Source organism: Drosophila pseudoobscura, chromosome X (assembly GCF_009870125.1).
Source record: "Drosophila pseudoobscura strain MV-25-SWS-2005 chromosome X, UCI_Dpse_MV25, whole genome shotgun sequence".
NCBI classification, from domain to species: Eukaryota; Metazoa; Arthropoda; class Insecta; order Diptera; family Drosophilidae; genus Drosophila; species Drosophila pseudoobscura.
The window spans coordinates 8,417,645-8,439,194 of NC_046683.1; the positions used below are offsets into that span (position 1 = coordinate 8,417,645).

Here is a 21,550-nt window from a genome sequence, read left to right on the forward strand (position 1 = left end):
CAATCGATCGACGGATCGATCGACCACTTGCCACAGAGATTGCCAGTTAGACGATCAGAGGGCCATCGCCGAGATCCTCTCTCTTTCTCTCTCTGGGGGATGGACACATCCCATCCCAACCCCATCCCCATCCTCATGCATGGTGGACTGCATGCTCGGAGCTCTGTGTTAACGCAAATTGTATGCCCCAAGCAAATTAATCGGCGATCCGTGTGTACTTATACTCGCTGAAACAGTTCTCACACTGATCCCCACTCACAGTCGCAGTCGCAGTCGCAGTGCGAGTGATGGGTGGTCAACCCCAACACCAAAAACCATTGCTAATCAATTAAATCATCTCCCTACCGGGAGGCATGCGACAATTTCCAAGTCCCTTCAGTATCTACAGGAAATTAGTTCATGTCTTCATATCCTTTGTCTGAAAATCTTTTCGTCGAGCGCAGGAATGTTGTTCGCAATCAAAAAATTAACTGGGGAATATTGGAATAGAGGAAGGTATTTCATTCAAGATTGATCTGTTTTAGGAATATTATTAAGAATATCAAATATCTTCGTAGGATTCGGATTACATCAAAGTGCCTATTCTATACATAATTTATGTGGAATAAAAGATGAACTCATTACAAAACTGATGCACATCGATTTGAATAGTCATTAACCTAATATTGTTTTAAAAAAATTTGTTTTCATTCGAATATTTATAAATTTGTTTAGTAATGATAGTCTAAAACCTTAACTAACACGCAAGAATCAACAGTATTCAAAAAATCACAGCTATATTTTGATCAATACGAATCCTGCCTTCAGTCAGATTCGAATCACCCCGAATCCCTGCCCTAGCCAAGACAAGAACCGCGAAACTTACGCTAGCGTCCTCTATGGAATGGGAAATGATCATGCTTAAAAGCGGTGACACAAACCAGCGAAAACTTTAAGCTCTATGAGGTTTAGTTTTTTGCTAAAAGCTTGTATTCTTTATTCTTGTTTTGTATGAAAATAGTGCAGTCAAATTGCTGAATTTAGAGAATATTGGATAATTTTTGCCTGGGATCCGCGCGTAACAGATTTCTGGTGGTGTCACACGGGCCACTTGACGGTGCAGTAATTGCATTACCTCTTCCAAGATGCAGTCATTGCATTTCAACCATTTATTTACTGAGGTTTGCAATCCTCGGGCCGACAAATATGCGACTTTTGCAGAGGCAGAACTGCGAAAATGCATTTTACAGACGGAAAGCCGGTGTTCGACTTGGAAAACAAAATTTTAAAAGGGTATGCAAATTTTCATCGCCATCGAACATCAACACGCAAGTATGACGTAGCATTACGAACACAATTTCATTCCGTAGCAAATGTGTATTTAGGCGTAGTTACCATGTAAAAAACTAAAATTTTTTTTAATCCTTTTTTTATAAATAATGCAATAAAAAGAAGCACTTAAAATTAACCAATCTTGTAGAAAAATAATTCATCAATCGTATAAAAGTATGTATTCAGTGCTGACAGTCCCAGCTAGCTAGTAACATTCAACCGAATATCAAAATCAAGAAATATGATTCCGACCATGGACAGAGAACGATTAACCCATTATCGACACGTGGGTATCTAAGTACATACACGAATATTATAAATCTTGATATTTTCAGCGCAATTCTGGTGAAAAATAAGGTGGACATTTGTAGGAGGATGGATAGGATGGACTTACAAGAAGAATATACAACCAGTATTATTTTCCGCTGTTTAACTTATTTTGCTTACCTGTTTAAATAGAGTGGGATTAAGTGGGTTACGTTCGCTTTTTCTATCGGTATATTTACAGTATATTTTTGAAATGAGAAGGTATATTTCGATATATTTTTGAGGGTCAGACGGTATATTCTATCGACAGCTCCCCGGTCACACTGCCGAATACTCAAATGTTTTCCAACTTTTGAACTGCGCGGTTCTGGGGTGGTCGTGTAACGTGCGAGCGCTGCGTTTAAATTTCTAAGTGTCTTGTTTTCAGTTTTTGCGTGTTTCGTTTGTTTGTTTGCATTTAGTTATTGTGTGTTTACAAGTGTTTGAAATACATGCAGACATTTTCGTGGCGAGCGGACGTGCTTTTGTTGTATTTTTTTTACCCGCCGTTTTTCATCGTATAGTGCGCGCGTAGTAAATTGTCTTTACTATTGTTTTTTATAATTACCGGAGAAGCGGAGCGGTTGACTGCTTTTTGCAATCTAGCAGTCAAGGAGAGCGTACGAGAGAGAGAGAGGTACAATAGGTTTTTTTTAACGTGCCTACGGTTTAAGTTAATGGTCGTTTACGGCGAAATTAATAACACTACAACAACCACCAAAAAACGAGCCTCTGTTGAATGCGAGTAAGAGAGTATCTGTGTGTGTGTGTGTGTGGTGATAGTATCTGTGTGTCGGCTTAACCAAGAATTGGAGTTTTTCTACGAGACCAACCAACTCGGGATGTTCTTATTGGCATTTGTCTCTGGTTGGGTTTGCCGGTGAATGAACCCCAGTACCAGTGCTTACCCTGCCCCGTGTAGCCATAACCCGTACCCCGAACCCCTCACCCACTGCCGGAGAACGGCATTAACAAAACAGAGCTGTTCTGCGGCGGCCTCAAAATGGTGGTTTGTGGGAGAGGGAAACACTCAAAAACATTTTCGAATTATTAAACCAACTGTGCGCAACGGCATACTAAAGCCGCTGCAATAACAATAACGGTAACAAAGGCAAACGAAGAAAGCCAAACCAAAAGCAGAGCAGAAGGAAAGAGGTGCAGGGAGCAGGGCGCAGAGCGGAAGAGTGTGGGCAGCAGCGCTACAGCAGCCCGAGCAAAGCGGTGCACAGAGTAGAGGCAGAGCGGAAAAAGCAATGACTTTCAGGGGGTAGAAGGGAGAACCGAGGAGAATAGACAGCAGCAGCCAAAGCAAAGCGGTACAGAGCAGAGCAGCGATGCAGCAGCAGCAGCAGCAAAGCCATGCCTGGAGTGGAGCGGAAGAGATTAGGCAGCGCTGCAACAGCAAAATCAAAGCCATATAGGGAGAAGAGCGGAAGAGAGTAGAGCAGAGCAGCGCTGTACCAGCTCTGCAGCAGCAACGCCGGCTGCAATTTAATGTCTTTCACAGTTGCTTTCGACACCCTGGCACTCGTAAAATACAGGGGTATATGCTGCAGGCAGCGGGAAGCGATTTTTGCTCTGTGTTTTTCTACCGATGCACCTAATATTATTTCCGAACGAATAATAATTTCAGAATTAGGAATACAATACCTATGCCATCTGTAGTTTCCAAGGGTTAAGGTCCATTGGTCCGTAGGCGTCCAGTGAGTAACGGATATCGTTTCGTCTAGACTCTCAGTTGAGTTATAGTGTTCTCTCTCTAGTTCTTGTTGTTATTCTCCCAATGCATCTTCCGCTGCTTTCCAAGTGCATACATGTACGACTGTGCATATGAGTGTGTGTGTGTGTGTGTTTGAGAGTGTTTGCTGTGCTTGGGTTTTTCCAGCCTCTCTCTCTCACACTATAGTGTGTCACTGCTTGGAATTCAAATTAGAATTGGAGCGGATCCACTGTGTTTGTGTTTGCGTTTGTGTGCGCTCGCCAAGATAATTGTTGCTATCTTATCAGAGAGAGGTTTAATCTTTTTGCAATCTGCTGCTGCTGCTGTTGCTGCTGGCAGGCCCCAACAGCTGCCTATTTGGCCAACTAACTAACTGCCTTTTCTAAATATATTCAACAAATATGGATAAAATATACTATAGATACCTGTATGTATGTACTAGGTGTATGTGCATGTGCGAAATGGTGCTTAGTCAGACGGGGGCCATGTACTCGTATATTAGCTGTCTTCAAGGCGCGTTTTTCGGCGTGGCATAACGATGACGTTGCCCGGCCTGACACCCGATACCCCCTTAACCCATAACCCATACCGGTTTAAGGATTCTTCCACATAAAAACATACACACATACAGCCACTGCCAAAGGGTGTGCCGAAAAAAAAGCTTGTGCACTTCCCATGTATTTGTTTGCCGTGAGTCGTCTTAAAGCGTCTTATGTCTGGAAAGACAAGACATACACACAGGCATACATACATACATACATACAGATGAGGGCAACATAATAGTGGTCCTACCCAGGGTTGGTATGGTATGTGTGTATGGGAAGGGAATAACAGTTCTCACTTCCCTAACAAGCTAAGAATTTGCAATACGTTCAAATGTTCGCTTGGGATTGGAAAATGTCTTAAAACTTGTTAGGGGAAGATATTTATATGTTCCTTAGTGTCTGTTTTAGAGGTTAAACCTTAAGATTGCATGACTAATGAGTGGTATATTTGTTTTAGTAAATATTTACTCAGATGTCAGAGACACTTAACATCTTCACCGCAGCTGTGAATATGCGAGTATCTTCCCAGAAGTTTGTACTGACACATACAAATGTTTTTGGTTTTCGTACACAGCTGTTCACACACACACACATCCACCGTGATCGTGATCGGTTATCACACATTGTCAAGGTGAATCTGCTGTGTAGGTGTGATGGCTTTTTGTAATGTGCTAATACACGCAGCACAGTCGAAATGTCATAACGAAATATGTATCATGATATATGTATGACTGTATGGAACCGAAAGCCCCCGCCAAGCAGCAGCAACCTCCAATCACACACACACACACACACACACATACTTGTGCTTACAAACACGTGAAAAAGACCCTCACATGCCAGTGTAATCTCCATTCCATACTATTCCATTCCCCAATTGAATGTCGCTATGTACTCGAGTACAACACACTGACGTGTGCAGCTCTGCCCCACTAAATGCTACAGTAAAAGCTCTCTTTGGGGGGGGGGCCGATGGCGATCGATCTCCACAGAGAGCCCTGTAGAGCCCAGCGAGCCTTCACTGTACCCAAATATTGCTCTTTTGTTGTTGTTGTAATTATGGAAATGTGAACAAAGTCTAACTGCCGGAAAAGTCACACACAGCGTTTTTGTTGCTTTCATTTGTGCGAATACGATTACATTTAATTTTTTGGGTGGACTGTGCAGTGGGGTGGGGGAAGGTCTCTCTTCCTTTGCCCAGTTTCGTGTTACTTCGGAAAACTTGCGCAACATTTTATGGCGAAGCGGTACATCAACCCCAGGGCCCCGCCCAGCAGCGATGCAGACTGAGAGAGAGAGAGAGGGGTGCAGGTCGCTTAGCCGACAACCGGCAGCCGGCTGCTGTAAACGCAATCAAATCAAATGTCAATCGTCAGCGGCCAACGGCAACGGCAGCCCCACCGCAGAGGCCAGACAGGGAGACAGGGAGACAGCCACCGGTCTTCGTCTCCGTCTCCGTCTCCGACTCCGATGTCATAAAACTGTTTGTGCAAGCATCTGTGTAATAATTGCAACTGAATTTCCCCCCAGCAAGCAAGTACGAGTACGAGTACGAGTACGAGTAGTTGCTCCACTGAACAGCAGCAGCACCGAATCACACCACACACTCGACACGAGAGTGGGGAGGGCGGCCCCTCCAGGGAGTAGGGTCGAGTTCGGACGGTCGAGTGGTTGGTTGGCTGGCTGTTCGGTAGGTTAGTAGTTCACCTGTTGATTCCAGACCGCAGCTCGGGCCTCGTCTCTGGTAATTCGATACACATAAACCCGTAACTGTACCCGTACCTACCCACAAATGTACTTATCATCAGCATTTGAGCGATAAATTTGTGGCAAATTAATGTACGATGTACGATGTACGACCATGAGCAAAACAATAGATCGCACAGAAAATATGTAAATTTGTCCACTCTCCACAGACTACCATTAACTGTTTGTAAATTCCCCTTTTGTATCTATTCAATTTCAATGTGCGTGACATTAATAATGGTGTAAAAGTTTTCAAGTTTAAATATGAATAAGACCTTTAGAAATATGTATGTATAAGAGTTTTAAGAATCTGAATAATTGCTTGTAATAATAGGTAGTCATACAATTCAAAAAACAATAAATAAGCACGATCGATCTTTAAGAGCGGCCTGCAAATCCATCTAACTGTAGATATAAGGTAGATATTGTAGCTATAAGAGTGCCTGTTTTATAGCAGCGGTGGGCATGCTTTTGTAACGGACTCATGCACACGCCATCTATGTTGTTTGCTGCTATTCTCGGGGATCAATCTACCGCGAGATGTCCCTGTACATCCAGTATCGTTGTGAGTGGAAAAAATAAACTCTAAAAAGATAAAGAGAGAGTAAAATATATCCAAATGAGATCAGGTATTCCCTGATGGCAGGCACCACTATTATTTCTACCTCCATTGTGCCACAAACACTTACATACATACGTATGTATATGGGTATATCCGCTGGAGTTATAACGGTGCTTTTGCAACATTGTAGATACCCTCGTATCTGTATCTGTAGCTATGTGTGTGTGTGTGTGCACACTTCTGGTGCTTCCAGGCATTGCACAATCTCCACAAAACAGCACAGATACTCGCACTCGTACCCGTACGACTCGTGAGTTATCCATGAAATGAAACACAAGAAAGACTCCCCGACTCCAAGCCCCCGACTTCTTCTGCAACTTCTTTTTGGGGCCTCCATGGAACGACGCGGCGTACAACAAACGCTTTTCCATCTGAGGCAAGCGAGTGACGTCATGCGGTGTATGCGCTATATGATGCACGATTGAGCGAACGGTGGATACAGTGGACGCGCGATGACGTGTACCACTCACATCACATCGCAGCGCACAGGTTACAATCAGTGGCAGTGCCGCCGCGGGACCGGACCCGGACCCGGGCGGCCATTTATGGTGCGATTGTTAAAATCAATCAATATCGCCGCATCGTATGGCACCCGGGGACTCGGACTCGGACTGGGACTGGGGCTGGGACTGGCGCACTAAGCATTTGATGAAGTCAACCTCCCCAGTCGCTCAGTCGCACAGCCGCTGCTCAGATTTATAGTCTAGTAAAACTAAACCCAGATAGTGCAAAAAAAACTGTTTGACATAGCCGTGATGGGCTTTGACAGCAGACATAAACAGTGAACGCTCGATAAGGCTCATTAGTTATGGCCAATGATTTCTCAAGATCATTATGGCAGGAACAATCTTTAATGGCAGGTACTTCAAAGATATTTTTGCCCTATCGAACAGGAAGAACTCCCAATATTTATGAAATAATATGAAACAGAACAAATGTTCTCAGCGATGTGGCAATCGCAGCCAGTGTCCACTGTATTACACCGCTGTGAACAAGCCTGGGCATCGATAGGAATTTTATGGGTCAATGGGGGCAACTATTGTTGCGACGTCATCTTCCATCAATTAATTGTGTGGAATGGAAAACCGTAAACTACAGAACTGAAAAAAAAAACGCTGAAAAACTGAATGTTTAAATTTTCAAATTGATGATCGGAATGGGGGCCCCCAGATTAGCCAAAGGTCAGTCCCAGGCGTGGATGAGAGGCAGGAGGAGGAGGAGGAGCGGCCACTCCTCAATTGGTCCGAAACCAAAACCAAACCAAAACCATTCTTTGCCACTGCCACGCGCACATTTGACGTATTAAGTGAACAATTAAAGATTCATTAGATTGCACAGATTGCCCCGGAGGAGGCCCAGGCCCCGGAGCGCCATGCCCAGGGCACATGCATATCATTATATAAATATAAATACGAGACTATACTCGTAAATATCATCTCTGGCATTTCTCGTACGCACATTTCTCGTAAATAAAAACAAACACTTGAGCCGGCTGGACCGACGGACGGACAGACGGACGGACGGACTCCATCCCATCCATCCGCCTGATCTCATCTCCTCGCTCTACCACAAAACTTCTCCCCACCCCCCCCCTTCCTCCTCATCGAGATCAAATAAAACGGGCAAATGCAAAGGCAAACACAGGGCGATACCCACAAACGAGTGTTGCCTCGGCTTTGGGATACTCAGAAACGACAAACCCAAAAAAAAGTCGGGAAATTACTCTAAGGAAAATGTATTAGGAAATGAAAGGAAACATAGTGTGTAGATTACACTCTGTAAGAGCGAGATCCCTGTCTAATATACCCTCACACTCTGCACAAATAACAGAAGGGTATGAAAGCCACCACGGAAGATACTCGTACTCCAGTCGTAAGGCCCGAGCTAAAGAAGTCAAAGACGGAGCCCTGAGGCTCTTCATTCAAGCTGATATTTGAGTACACACAACACACAGATACATATTTACCATAGATTTGTATACTATAGTATCTGTAGGGAGAGATCTCTGTTCCGTAAGTGTTGCGCAATTAATTATGCGAGGAGCGGCGCAGGGCGGAGCGGGTACTACAAACTACGTTGTGCGTGCCTCCGTGCGTACAACTTCTCCAGCAGTCCGATCTGAAACCAGAGTCAGAGCCACATAAAAAGCCCAAAGAAAAATGACCAAAACTCAAAACCCAATGCCAGAGCCAGAGCCACTGGTCAAGAGTGGCGTCACGAAGCACCGAAAATTGCGCCAGCACTTTACGAGTACGAGTACGAGTACGAGTATGTCTGGTCTGGTCTGGTCTGGTCTGGGGATCGTTTGAAGCATCCGCATACTCGTACACACAAGTACACGCTTTGTACTCCACGTCCGTTCTTCGTTCTTCGTTCTACGTTCTACGTTTTGTGGCAAGTCGCGACTCGAGCACAACACACCACACCACACTCTTGACCCAACCTGTTTGCCAGGTTCTAAAGTTCAAGTCGGAGCACTAAAACTGAATTGAATTGACCAAAATAAAATGGTCTTGGTCTAGCCTCCCTCTATCCTCAAAGAAAGAAAGGCCAGACTTTGAAAGAGTTTTCGATGGTGCGGTGTGGCCGTTCCCTAGCAATAGATGGATATCGTTTGAAGTGCTGCTTTGAAGGACCTTTAGATGTCAGAATATGCCATCATCAGGTGTTTTATTTGCGTCTTATTTGGACAATATTTTACTGCCACTTAGCCTAAATAGAGGAATTGCCTTTAATGTGTGTACGCCTAGGCATTAAGCTGCTAAGCTGTGCTGTCCACTGAATACTAATCAAATACATCCACTGGCATGACTAAATTGTAAATTAAATAAAGCTGATGCCTGGGGGATCTCAGATGATTTCCGATAGGAGTACGACGATATTTATGGGGTTTCCAGAAAGAACAAGGCCAGAATTGTGGAAAACTAAAGCTCCTTTACATTCATTGGGATTACATATTAGTTGCTTTCGGATCTAATCAGATCTTACAATAGACCCAATGGGTTTTACATATCATATGTACAGTACTTCCCATAACCATTTAATGGCCCATTGTTGCCGCCTTTTGTTTCGGCTCTTGACTTATCCAAGTGCCGCCGCTGCTCGTGGGGAGAGAGAGAGAGCACCTTAATAGAATTGATCAACTCAATTCCCGAGTGAAAATTCCCGAGTCGTAGATACATATCTGGCGGGCATATGTACGGTACTGGGGTAAGATACGAATAGAGCGCAATAGTACGGGCATCGGTACTGCCTGTGTTGTTGCTGTTGTCTGCCTTTATTGAGGTCGATTGTTCATTTATCGTCAATGTCAGTCATCAGTTGGGCTGCGTGCTGCGTGCTGTGTGCTGCCGCGTGTGTTTTGTTGTTTTTACACATTCCCTTGCGTTTTGTTTACGCGTTTAAGGCGTTCAATTACAAGACGCAGCCATAGCCTGGCCGGCCCTGGAGTTTCCCAATTCCAAACCAAATCCCAACCAGCTGGGAGTCTATCGATTGCCCAAACTCCCAGCCTGTGGCATCCTCCATCCGCCATCTGCATGAGTCATGGCCTGCTGGGTCCTCTAGACATTTGTCGCAGCTCATCTGCAAGATGCGCCCATAAACAACCATCCGTCTGGTCTGGTCTGGTCTGGTCATTGACTCTATGACGTCCGAGTCATGCGCCAAAATATTCACACACAAACACCACATAGCCCCAGACAAAGGACCCAACGTATCTGATAAAAGTCTGGCCAAAAAGAATGATTCACATCGATTTGGAACGGTTTCAAAAAGATTAACAAAATGCCTCGGAAATATAAATCAAGCACTTAATCGATGAGCCCCGCAACACAAAGAATACTCAATAATTGTAGATCTTTTGGTATGCCACCCACTGAAGGGAAGAGCCAAACAGATCTCAAGAAGAGAACTTGTGATTTTCCCACAAATTAGTGAAACCCAAACAAGCCCAAAATATATACAAACTAAGACTCTAAACGAGAGCGAAAGTGGAGTGGAAGAACTTTCCATAAACATTTGGTTTTGAGAACAAAGAAATTACCAAAAATTTAGAGAGAGCACAAAAGGCAAAGAGGATCCTTTAGATTTGGATCAAGAGAATTATAAAAGAGGAGAAGAGTAAGAGTAAGATCTCTACAGATTGATCTCTATAAGATATTGGTAAAGGATATGGTGGGTACCGGATTTCCCTGGGCAATAAAATAAAGTACCATTTTGAATGCCTTTTGTTTTTGATTGGAATTGTGCCTTGTGTGCCTTGTGTGCCGTGTGGCACATGGCATATCGAATGGATTTGGCCTGCAGCGAAAGCGAAACGCAATGAAAATTTTTCCAATAATCCAAGAACTTTCTCCGTAGAGTCGTTTTGTCCGGGGTTCCGGGGGATGGTTTGGCCTTCCAGCTGTTTGGGGGGTGGTTGCTAGTTCTAAGGGTGGCCGACGGTGACGGTGACCCCCGCCAGGCTATGGCTACCCCCAGAGAACCCAGGGGAAAAAAAAAAGAAAACAGAAGGGTGGTGCCATTTAGTTTCTGCCGACGGTTCACGGTCGGACTGGTTCTGCAACACCTGCCCTCGCAACGGCCCAAAAGCATTGTTTGTTTTTCTCGAGATTCTCGAATCTATGCAAAAATTATTATAATAATAATCGCATGCAAGCGAGAGAGCAGATTAGCGATGGATTAGCACACGGGCACAAATGTGGCACAACCATAATGGGCGGGGCAGTGGGGGTGGGGGTGGGGGTGGTAGTGGGTGGCAGGGCGGGTCGGGTCGGGTCTTTGAGCAATTTGCAATTTAGCGTCGATTTCATGAGGCGAGCACTAAATGCGCCACTGTCCGTGGATCCAAGGTGCACTAGATACTGGACACAGGGGCGTAGGCCATAAGCGAGGGGGGCAGCCCCAAAAAGAATAGAAACAGCCAAAAATTAAGCCGAACTCACTTTGATTTAAACATAGATATACAACACTTATTTTTAATTTGTGGAAAAACATTTATTTGAAATACGAAATATATTTAATCTAGGCACGAAATATATTTAGATTTCTTTTTTGTTTTAATGCATAATTTATTAATCAATCTAGGGGTTAGCCAAAGCCCCAGGCTTGTTCTGGAGAGCTACAGCCAAGATGCCTTGCGAGTAATCCCCCTCGGGGACGCCCCTGTCCAGATTTAAAAAAAAAAAACGCGCAAAACGGGGCCCCCCGGTTATGCAAATTGGATGTTTGTGCACTTAGAAATGCAGCAAACCGGTTTAAGTCGTCTCCCGGCCGCTGTCCCATCCCCCCGCCGTCGGGGGCTGCTCTCTGACCCACATTCTATGTAGAGTGTCACCTTTGGAGGCCTCCGAGAAATTATTGAAAAATATTGATTTCATCTGTTCTTCCTTCTTTCTGGCAATTCCTCCATTCTCTGCTCTGGCAGGCAGCATTGTGGCATGCCCCTGATTGGCGGTAAAAGGTAAGGCGATGCCTGACCCATTATAAAGCCACCACAATTGGGGCCAGACTCAGGGGATTACTTCTTAGATTACTTCAAAAGCAAATCACAAAAGGGGGATTGTATCCACTTCGAGACTGTTGCAAGAAGATCCATAATATTCAATATTTCAATAGGTTGAAATCACCTTAAAGCGAGCAAAGAAAAAACTACTAAAAGAAAACCCTTTCTTATAGAATTGCTAGTACTCGTTTTTGATATCCTCTTCTTTTGATAGCCTTTAAGATGATTCCTGATAAAAGCTATTCCATAATGCATATTTGACCCTGAACTTCGTAAGGTAGCGCCAAAACGCCTCTAAAGAATCGAGCGAGAGCGTCGTGATCCGCGTCAAGGGCCGCGGCTCTTCTCTTAAACCCGGTACTCAGTGGGCCTAGAAAATATATTTTATCACTGTTCGTAAAAGGGACAAAGTGATTTGTTGGTTTATGCGGGGAGGGGGCCTTCTCTCCGCGATCTCCCTTAATTTTTCCCAGAGATGGAAACATAAGGGAGAGAATTTGTTGGATTACTTTGGCGCCACTTAATCATCAATGGAAGGGACCCTAGCATTCTTAACTCTTTCGCTGGAAGTCTATTAGGTGTCCCGTAGAGTGCTGTTGGGGTTTATTTATCAACTATTTATGGACCACCTTGCTCTGGGCTCCGTATAACCAGAATCGATCGGAAAGTTGCCAAAAAACAAAACCAGTTTCTCCGTTTTTAGTTGGTTTTTTGTTTCGTTTTTGGCCATTTGTTGATTAATGGCCCATGAAATTTATGGAAAGAGACTGAAAGAGAGGGCGATGGCAAATTGAGGGATTGCGAGTACACGTATAAGAATCCCCCCTGCCTGATGTTTACGCTAATTTTTTGGCATTTTTCCAGGTTCTGGCGGCTATTTTATTAACGATCTGTTGAATGGAGACTGCGTGGGAACTCTTCTTGGGCTAATCGCGGAGCCCCCGCAAAAAAGGAAGAGATATTTAGACGTACGTATGAATGAATGAATGAAGGAATCAATGAACGAATCTGTGAGTGAGTGAGTGAATGAATTACTTTTTGATCTATTTAGATTTCCCCTAACGGACATTCAGGCCAGGCATTATCAATGGTGGGCGGATATACGAAAGCCAACTCCAACTCTTCCACTCTTCCAACTCTTCCACTCCAAGCCCCCTCCAAACTCTCCCCCTCATTACCACCACCACCAACCCCCTGTCAGCAGCCATTGGAGAGCTATTACGAAACATGTCTGAGGCGATTATCGAGGAGGGAAATTGCAAACCAAATGGCAATGTAATCAACGAAGCCGTTGTTGAGGTCGCACCAGAGCCAGAACCACAACCACAGACAGTGCAAGAGAAAGTTGCAAACGGTACCAATCAGCGAGAATCAGAGATAGATAGCGATACGATCGACTATATCGATGCAACCCTGAAAATAGTGGAGGCCTTCGAGAGTGACGTGTCCTATGCCACACTGGAAAAGAGCAACGTCAACGTCAAGGACGGCAAGGCAAAAAAGAAATCGGTTAGCTTCAATCCGAACGACGAGAAGATACGGAAATTCACCACTGGAGAGCCCATCGTTGACCAAAAGAATCCCTTCCGGAATGGCCATATAGCGGGTGGAGGAGGAGGAGGAGGCAGGGAGAAGAAGACCCCACCGCCAGTGCCCACAAAGCGATCGACATTGAGCGTACGGAAGACGGTTACCCAACAGCTGCGCGAACGGGAACGAGAACGCGAAAAGGAACGAGAACGAGAGCGGGAGCGAGAGCGAGAGCGAGAGCAGCTCAAGAACGAGACGAATGCGCGAAAGAAGAACGGAAGCATCAAAGGGAATCCCGCAGGTGCTGAGGAATACATAACCACCGAGGAAGTACTTAAGCAATCGAAATATGTAAAGACGTACATTAAGAACCCGGACGCCTACTTTGTCTACGATCCGACGGTGCTGGCCCGCCTCAAGTGCGAAGAGGAGCAGCAGAGAGAAAGGGAGAGGGAAAGGGAGAAGGAAAAGGAGATCCCCAAGCGAAAGCAGACGGGCCTGAATCGCTCCAAGGAGCCGAAGGCGGTCAAACAGCCAAAGTTGAATCCGAAAACATTCAAAAAGTGCTCGAAGCCCAATTACCCGGAATTGGCCAACATCAAGATACGGACGGGCACTGCCGACTCTGAGGGCGACTTCTTCAATCCCGCGGAGGTCACGAAGAACGCCAAGAAGTTCGACGAGCGCGTGAAGAAGCTGCAGATTAGCTCCGACGACGATCTGGACGAGATCGATGGGCCCCTGACCAAGAGCGAATCCAGCGACGATCTCTCCCATCCGAATACGAACAGCAATCAGGAGAAGCCTGCCCCTGAGGACATGACCAGCAGCCAGCCGCCTACGATCCCGAAGGATCACGAGCCACCCTCGACCTTCACGAACACCATCAGCTCTGAGGAGTTCCAGGCCTATCTGGAGCGCAAGGGCCTGGCGCTGATGCCCAAACGAGAGCTGGCCACGCCCTCGCCCTTGTCGACGCCCATGGCCTCGGCCTCGCCCTCGCCATCGACGCTGCCGAGGACACCGGAGGAGCGACGCAAGCAGGTGGCCGAGTCCCTGGCCGCCCTGCGCCAAAGCAACACCAAAAAGCTATCCGTTTTGCAGCGTCTCTCCAACAGTTTGTTTGCGCCCAAGCGCAAGACAACGCCCAAGCCGGTCATGCCCATGCCGAGGTCCGTCTACGGGCAGGAGGAGTACCGGAAGGCCAGTGCCGGAGATGTGCCCACGGAGATGCGGCGCATTCTGCTGGAGCGGCAAAGCCACCAGAATCAGAACCAGAACCCGAATCAGAACCAGAACGGTCGTCTCCAGAACGGACAGGCCACCGCCCTGCGACGCTCCACCGAGTACACAAATGGCCATGCGGTCCAGAACGGAGGGGCCAGTGCTCCCTTCCAGCGCACTATCGAGCGCCAGAGCCTGATACCCAGACGCGTCTCGCCGGAGAGCCACAATCCCAGCCGTTTCAATCGCTCTGCATCGATGGACAGGAACCAGATCCGGGCCCAGAGCCAGAGGCAGCCCAGCCGACTGGAGGCAGTGGGCCAGCGTCGATCGCTGGCCTCCGCCTATGTGTCGTCACCAACCGAAGAGCATCTCAAGCCAGTGGCCACCTCTACGCCCCAGCGAAAGACCCAAGAGAGCAGCAACCAGCAGCAGCCGCAGCAGACCAGCGGCAATCAGAACGACTGGGAGAAGCTGAAGGCCATCAAGGAGGTGACCGATCGTCAGCTCTACCACAAGGTGCTACAGCAGCAGCAGCAGCAGGGACAGCCGCAGGGACAACAGCAGGGACAACAGCAGGGACAGCCGCAGGGACAGCAGCAGGGACAGCGGCAGGGACAGCGGCCGAGCCAAGAGAACATCTACGAGCACCTGCAACCGAATCAGCTGCATCCCGTCCAGCAGCAGTTTGTGAGGGGCTCGTTGCAGCGGAACACCTTCTCGGGGATCAGCGGCCGCAATCGGCAGGTAATGATCCTCGATGGGACACCAATAATCCCTGTCCAGCAGATACAGCAGCAGCAACAACAGCCACAACAGCAGGCGCCACCGGCACGCTGCCAGAGTGTCCTGGACAATATGATCCTTCAGCCGAGTCCCGGCCAGATCCACGCACGACGTGGCTACGAGAGCGAAAGCGAGGCGGCACCCAGCGATGGTGCGGCGGTGGTGATGCGTCGCTCGAGCAGTGCCTCGAGCCGCAGGATCGGGGGACTGCTCACCCGCGAGGAGATACTCGAAAAGGTCAAGGAGTTTTGCCGCAAATCCATCAGCCGCACCCCGCTGCCCGCGGCCAAGATGCAGCCCATCTACGAGACCCGGAGTCAGAGAAGCCCCGCTTCTGGCGCCGCTGCGGACACGTCTCCCGTGTCGTACGCCTCTGTGGAGACCAGCCACAAGCGTCCCGCCTCACAGCTGAGTGGCGCCGCCCGGCCGCAGGTGCCACTCCGAGTGCAGAGCCTGCCCCAGTCGCGCGCCTTTGTGCCCGTTGCAGCCGGCGCCGGGGGGGCCACCGCCTCGCCCATTTACGCGCACGTGAACAAACGCAGCAGCCTGCTGTCCAACGACTCGGAGCAGTATCTCTCCAGCCAGCAGCTGCAGCAGCTGCCGCAGCTGATGAGGCTTACCCCCACCGAGTACGTGCTGGTGGAGACGGGCGAGGGCCTGCAGGCCGCCAAGCTGGTGGACTACCACCACAACAGCCTCTACATGCAGCCGCAGTTTGTGGCGCGTCCGGCTGCCGGCCACGGCCACGGCCAGGGCCAGGGCTCTTATGTGCTGCAGGATGGTCGTGCCACGCCGTTAATACTGGATCGTGCCCCCAACGGACACCAGAGCCAGATCTATTGGACGCCACAGCACCACCAGCAGCTGCAGCTGCAACAACAGCAACAACAGCAACAGCAGCAGCAGCAACATATGATCCAACAGCACCTCCAGCAACAGCACCTGCAGCAACAGCGGCTCCTGACGATGCCCCTGAGTCCGCGCGGATATCCTGTGCCAGCGCCACGCGTGAGCATGCCCATGGGTGCAAAGGGCATTGTGCCCGCTCCGAGGAGTCTCACACTGCACCGGGTACAGTCCAGGTCCAGTCCACAGGGGCGAAACGCCTCATCCGACTGGGAGCTGAGCTCGGAGGCGGGCGAAGTGCGGCGCATCATGGAAAAGAACTTATAAGGTGAGTTGTTAATTTATGTAAAAGCTGAATATCTCGCGAAACATAATTTTAGCCCATGGGAGCATTAAGACCAACAACCTGCCCTTAAAATCTTAATTTTCTCAAAAATTTCGGAAATAGTCTTATAAAAACTTGGATAACGGCTTTTCACACTGGCGCTTCCAGCCGTACACATTTCCCCTTCAGGTGTCGCTTTTGATCATTACCTACTAATGTAGTTAACATGTAGCAAATGTTTAGTTACCATATACAACAATTAATTAATTTAGTGGAAATTGTTGTTGAGCTTTTTTGTTTAAATCTTATATTATAAACAATTCAATTAAGGGAGTCCTTAGACTGGATAGTTTAAATAAAGGGGGCACACTGATTTTCTTGCCACCATGTCTAGCTCACACACCTTGCAAATTGTATACTTTTCATGGTATTTTCTTGTACTTTCCAGTATATTTTAAGACGCGTTATGGACTCACCCTCTTGTAGCAATGTAGAAACCGTGTAGAAATTCCACTTGGAGTCATGTCCCAGACAACATCGAATATTAATTCGTGATCAGCATCAAATTCCTGACAGTTTTCCATCAAAATCTGAACTTTTTTTAAAATGTCCGAAAGAACTGCATGTCAATAAGTGGATAACGGAGGTTTTTCACACTGGCGCTTCCATGGGGCTTATATGAGAAAAAACGGGAAAAATGTAGTTAATATGTGGCAAATGTGTAGTATGAGTGTAGTTACCATGTAAGGAAATTAATTTAGTGGAAATTGTTCTTGACCGGTTTTGCTTAGACCTTATTTTATAAGCAATGCAATTAATATGAAAACTTAAATTTAGCCAGTCTTGTAGGAAACCGGTTTAATAATCGGATAAAACTATAAGTTGAGAGCGAAGGATCCTTGATAGCTAATAATATTAAACCGAATATCAAAAATGAGGAATATGATGGAACCCGAATAGAAAAAATGCATCAGTATTTGTGCGGTATATTTTAAGATTTGTGACGTATTCGCCATAATACTGCGACATTTATTTATGGTTTTGAGCGAAGCTGACAGTTTTTATCTCAAATTGCGACAACTAAAAGTGTCACTAGCCGCAGAGAACTGATAGTGATTCAAGGTAAAACTGTGAACAAAGTGTCCAGTGAATAATTTGCATTTAACCAGAAACCAAATGAAAAACAAAACAACACACACATACAGGCAAACAAACAGTTGTTCAGGCACTCATACATACACATACATGTATGCATTGTTTTTGATTTGACTTGCTTTTTAATGCCAATAAGAAATGTGAAATATAAAACATATGAAAAATCTGCAAATTGTGTGCATCTGTGTGGGTGTATGCAGGTGCGTGTGGGTGCCGTGTGAGCGCATGCATGTATACCGACAACCCTGAGAGCCCCAGACAACAACACAAAAGAAATGCAACAGTTCATGCGCGAGCGAGATAGCCAGCTGTTCTGTTCGTGCGTGTGGGTACAATTTAGGCCTCGCTCGAAGGTCACGAGCTGCAGAAAACGCACTCTCTTCCCCATCCTGCTTTATCCTGCTTGAGGGGCGGCAGACAACACTCTCGTTATCTCCTTCGTTTTCCTGCAGGAAGCTCTGTCCTTCTCCATCCATCCATCCAGCAGCGGAAAACGCATTTCAGATGGGGTTTTGAGTGTCTTTCAACTGGTGTTTGCAGCGCAGAAATACACAAAATAGAGTAAAAAATTAATTAAAAATAGTAAGAGTGATAGCAAGGACTTCTGTATACCTAAATCATTGAATGTTTCCTAACCGGTTCCCATTTTTCGCCCATTTCCCAGGCAAAAAGAACAGCATGGACGAGGACAGCAGCAGCAGCAGCGGGAGCGACAAACCCAAAACCCACTCGAAGTCAACATCCACCGAGGACTCGCTCGGCGTCAGCACAACATCATCCACATGGACCATTCTACCATCGGACAGGATCGAGATGGTGTTGGACAATCCCAACCGCAACGAAGAGGCCAAAGTCCCAGGGGAGTCCCAGTGCGGCGACTCCGACGAAAAGCATGAAAACGACAGGTACACAAAGATACCCTATATTACCCAGTGCACCCTGAAATAACCCAATTCCTTCGTTTCGAAACAGATGCAACCTGGCCGTGGTGGAGGACTCCCAGGCGGATGACATTTCCGATGGCATTTCCATCATCAGCGACTGCGAGAGCACCGATCGCATTTCACCCCATCCCTTTCTGCGCGACACCCTGGCCGACCTGAACTTCAACGAGCTACCCAACACCCCCCTGCGGCTTAGTCCCAGAAATATAGAAGGATTGCCGCTGACGCCGCCGCCACCGCCCCCGCTCAGGCAGCGACGCCACAAGCATACCGAAACGGAGCCGTATGTGCAGCCAGAGTTGAATTTATTGCAGCAAGAAACGAAGCTTGAGACCCTATATCGTATGTATCCGGTTATGCAGAACAGCCTTACGGCCGTCTTCTATGTGGGCGCCACTCTGGCCATACTGGGCTTCATCGGGAAGCTACAGCATCCCGAGTGGCCGGGTTTTGGCAGCGACAAGCCCATAGCCGAGCTGGAGCGCCGATTGGGGGAGCTGGAGATGTCGAACAACCTGATGCGGGCCGAGATCGACATAATGTCCAAGCAACTGCAGTACCTAAGCTCCGGACAGGGTCCAGCCTATGCCCCAGATGGATACTACAATGCCTATGCCCAGGAGCAAGGGGGAATGGAAAATCGCCAAGGCAAAAAGTACAAGAAGTTCAAGGCCTGGCCCGGACTCGGCGACTCACTGGAACCGTTGGACATAACAAAGGAGGACCTCAAGAAGCCCCACAAATGCCGCGATGGCCAGTACGTGAAGTTTGCCGCCATGTGCTTGGAAAGTCCGCTACCGGCTCCCGAATCTCTGGTAGATGAGATCGGTGATGCTGTCCACGATGTGCTGCAACAGTCTCAAGCCTTTCGCAACTTTGAAAAGGTCACCGAGAAACTAGGCACACTAGGCACTGACGGCGCCGAGGACGAGGGCGACGCCACTGGCACAAACGAAGCAAAGGCTTTCCATCCAGATGGTAGACAACAGGCAACAGGCAATGGCAACGGCAATCCCCATAAACAACCCAAGCCGAAGGTGGATCGATACAATGACAAGTACTCGCCGAATGCCTCCAAGGATCGGTACAACGATAAGTACAATCCGAATCACTCGCACGAAGGCAAGCGGGATAATGGTCGCGGCAGGAGCAAGGAGGACCATTCGAAGGAGTACAACAACAAGAGGCGTCACAACGACGATCCATCCAGGCGCGAGCGGGAGCGGGAACGGGAGGAGCGCTTCAACAAGAACGGCAAGAAGCAGCGCCATACTAGCGGCGAGCGGGACGAGAGCGATGGCGATGGCGATGGCAGCGGCAGTGGCGAATGGCACGGGAAATTGATGCAGCATCGCGAGCAGAGTCGCCACAGACACGACCAGAAGCGCAAGGACAACAAAAACTGGTACATTGAGCGCGGCGATGGCCGCGAGCAGGCGCGCTCCACCGAAGCAGGACGCTGAATGGCCAGTGGAAAATGGACTTGGTGGAAGAGAAGACGTTGGATGTTGAATGTTGGATGTTGGATGTTGGCACGCATGTATTTTAATCCCAAATGTTAGCTTAAGGACAACCTACGCACCGATGCGTATATGGATTTGTGTGTTGGTTTCGAACCTAGTTTATGTATATCCTTTCGACAATTGCTACCAGTACAGTGCGTTTCGAGGCAATAAGACAAAGACAGAAAGTATCTCAAAGGAAATGAAGAAATGTTTTTCAAAACTATTTCCTATATACTAGACTATATATAAGTTTTATTATAGTTTCTCATGGTTCTATAATGGATGTTTATTGGATGATTTGACAAGTATTTTATTATATGTTGTCCTTTTAAATGAAACTTCATGGCTTTTCCATTATGATTTCATATTTCATTGTTATTTTGTATTTGAAAAAGAAAATCAAACAAAGGCATTTGATTTTATATTTGTAAAATATGTTTTCTTGTATTTAAATCAAAGGAAATATTTGCAATTTGCCAAATCTTGATGTGCTGTCTTTTTGGCAAGGAAACGCACTGTACAACTGGAAAGCTTGACTCTGGTCGAGCAATGCACGTGCTTAAAAAATAATATTTATATATGTTAGTCGGGTCTTCGGTTTTGACGAAGCTAGAGGCAGGCATACTACTCCCAGCAAACCCCAACAAACCAAAAACAAAACAAAAAACTACAAAACCCATACTTAAAACCCAATCGCTTTGTATGTGTACAGTTGAAGTCGACCATGTTGAATAATCTTAATGTAACGTATTGATGTATATCATAATATGACTACGAATATCCTATATGTATAAATCGGTTCCATCCGCTTGTGGGTGTGGTTCCTTGCCTAAGTTCCAGCTCAACCTAAGAGATAGACCTGGCCCCCCAGCTGTGGGTCTGTCATCAAAAGCAAAATCAATTTCCTTTCAACGAGTATAACGAATCCTTTTCTTTTTGTTTTGTTTTTAAATTATCAAAAGCTTTCGCCTAAAGTTATATATTACCATATATATATATATTTGTGATACATATACTTACATGTTTTTTTTTTTTGTGTTTAGACTAGAGGAATAATTTATAAATTATTGTACCATAATAAAACGACAAAATCCTTGAAAGCTAGTTCGAAAAGAAAAAACGAAATATTTTTGTATGCATGTTCGTTCGTTTCGAAATTTGAGAATTTATTGATGTACATGTGTATACGTCTATGTATGTATGTATGGATCTATTTATGTGCATGTCGGTGTACTGTACCCCCAAATATATATATTGCAGAAATAAATAAACTATCCCAAAAACCCATACACAATCGACGTCTTTTTTTTATATCTGGGGTTTATCTTGAGTTGGTTGTCCCTGATAAACTGATACCAGACCTGAACCACTGATCTTCTGGCTCTCCCGAAAGTCGGCTGTAAGCCATACCTAGGGATTTATTGAGGGATTCGATCTTCAAGCCGATCTTGGGGGCGATTTTCCACTTGACGAATTCTA

At 46.6% G+C, this 21,550-nt stretch overlaps 2 protein-coding genes and 1 long non-coding RNA gene across 6 annotated transcripts; 2 read left to right on the forward strand and 1 right to left on the reverse strand.

Moving 5' to 3' along the window:
* The first annotated feature begins 1,885 nt into the window (after window positions 1-1,885).
* On the forward strand, window positions 1,886-16,471 carry LOC6901675 (chromatin modification-related protein eaf-1). Its single transcript, XM_002134308.3, has 3 exons — window positions 1,886-2,254; window positions 12,621-12,724; window positions 12,808-16,471. The coding sequence occupies exon 3, from the start codon at window positions 12,984-12,986 to the stop codon at window positions 16,467-16,469; it is 3,486 nt and encodes a 1,161-aa protein (XP_002134344.2). The 5' UTR covers window positions 1,886-2,254; window positions 12,621-12,724; window positions 12,808-12,983; the 3' UTR covers window positions 16,470-16,471.
* LOC117185008 (uncharacterized) lies at window positions 5,811-6,883 on the reverse strand. The gene is made up of 2 exons (XR_004470497.1): window positions 6,294-6,883; window positions 5,811-6,213 (listed from the first exon to the last, which is right to left on the reverse strand). It is a non-coding gene; the product is annotated as an uncharacterized lncRNA (long non-coding RNA).
* LOC6901674 (uncharacterized) lies at window positions 16,335-21,360 on the forward strand. 4 transcript variants are annotated; one of them, XM_002134307.3, is made up of 3 exons: window positions 16,335-16,470; window positions 18,287-18,527; window positions 18,595-21,360. In XM_002134307.3, the coding sequence occupies exons 2-3, from the start codon at window positions 18,301-18,303 to the stop codon at window positions 20,027-20,029; spliced, it is 1,662 nt and encodes a 553-aa protein (XP_002134343.2). In that variant the 5' UTR covers window positions 16,335-16,470; window positions 18,287-18,300; the 3' UTR covers window positions 20,030-21,360. The 4 variants fall into 4 exon arrangements, with proteins under 4 accessions (XP_002134343.2, XP_033240292.1, XP_015041981.2 ...); XM_033384401.1 differs by lacking the exon at window positions 16,335-16,470 and adding an exon at window positions 17,137-17,210; XM_015186495.2 differs by lacking the exon at window positions 16,335-16,470 and adding an exon at window positions 17,217-17,589.
* Window positions 21,361-21,550: the final 190 nt, after the last annotated feature.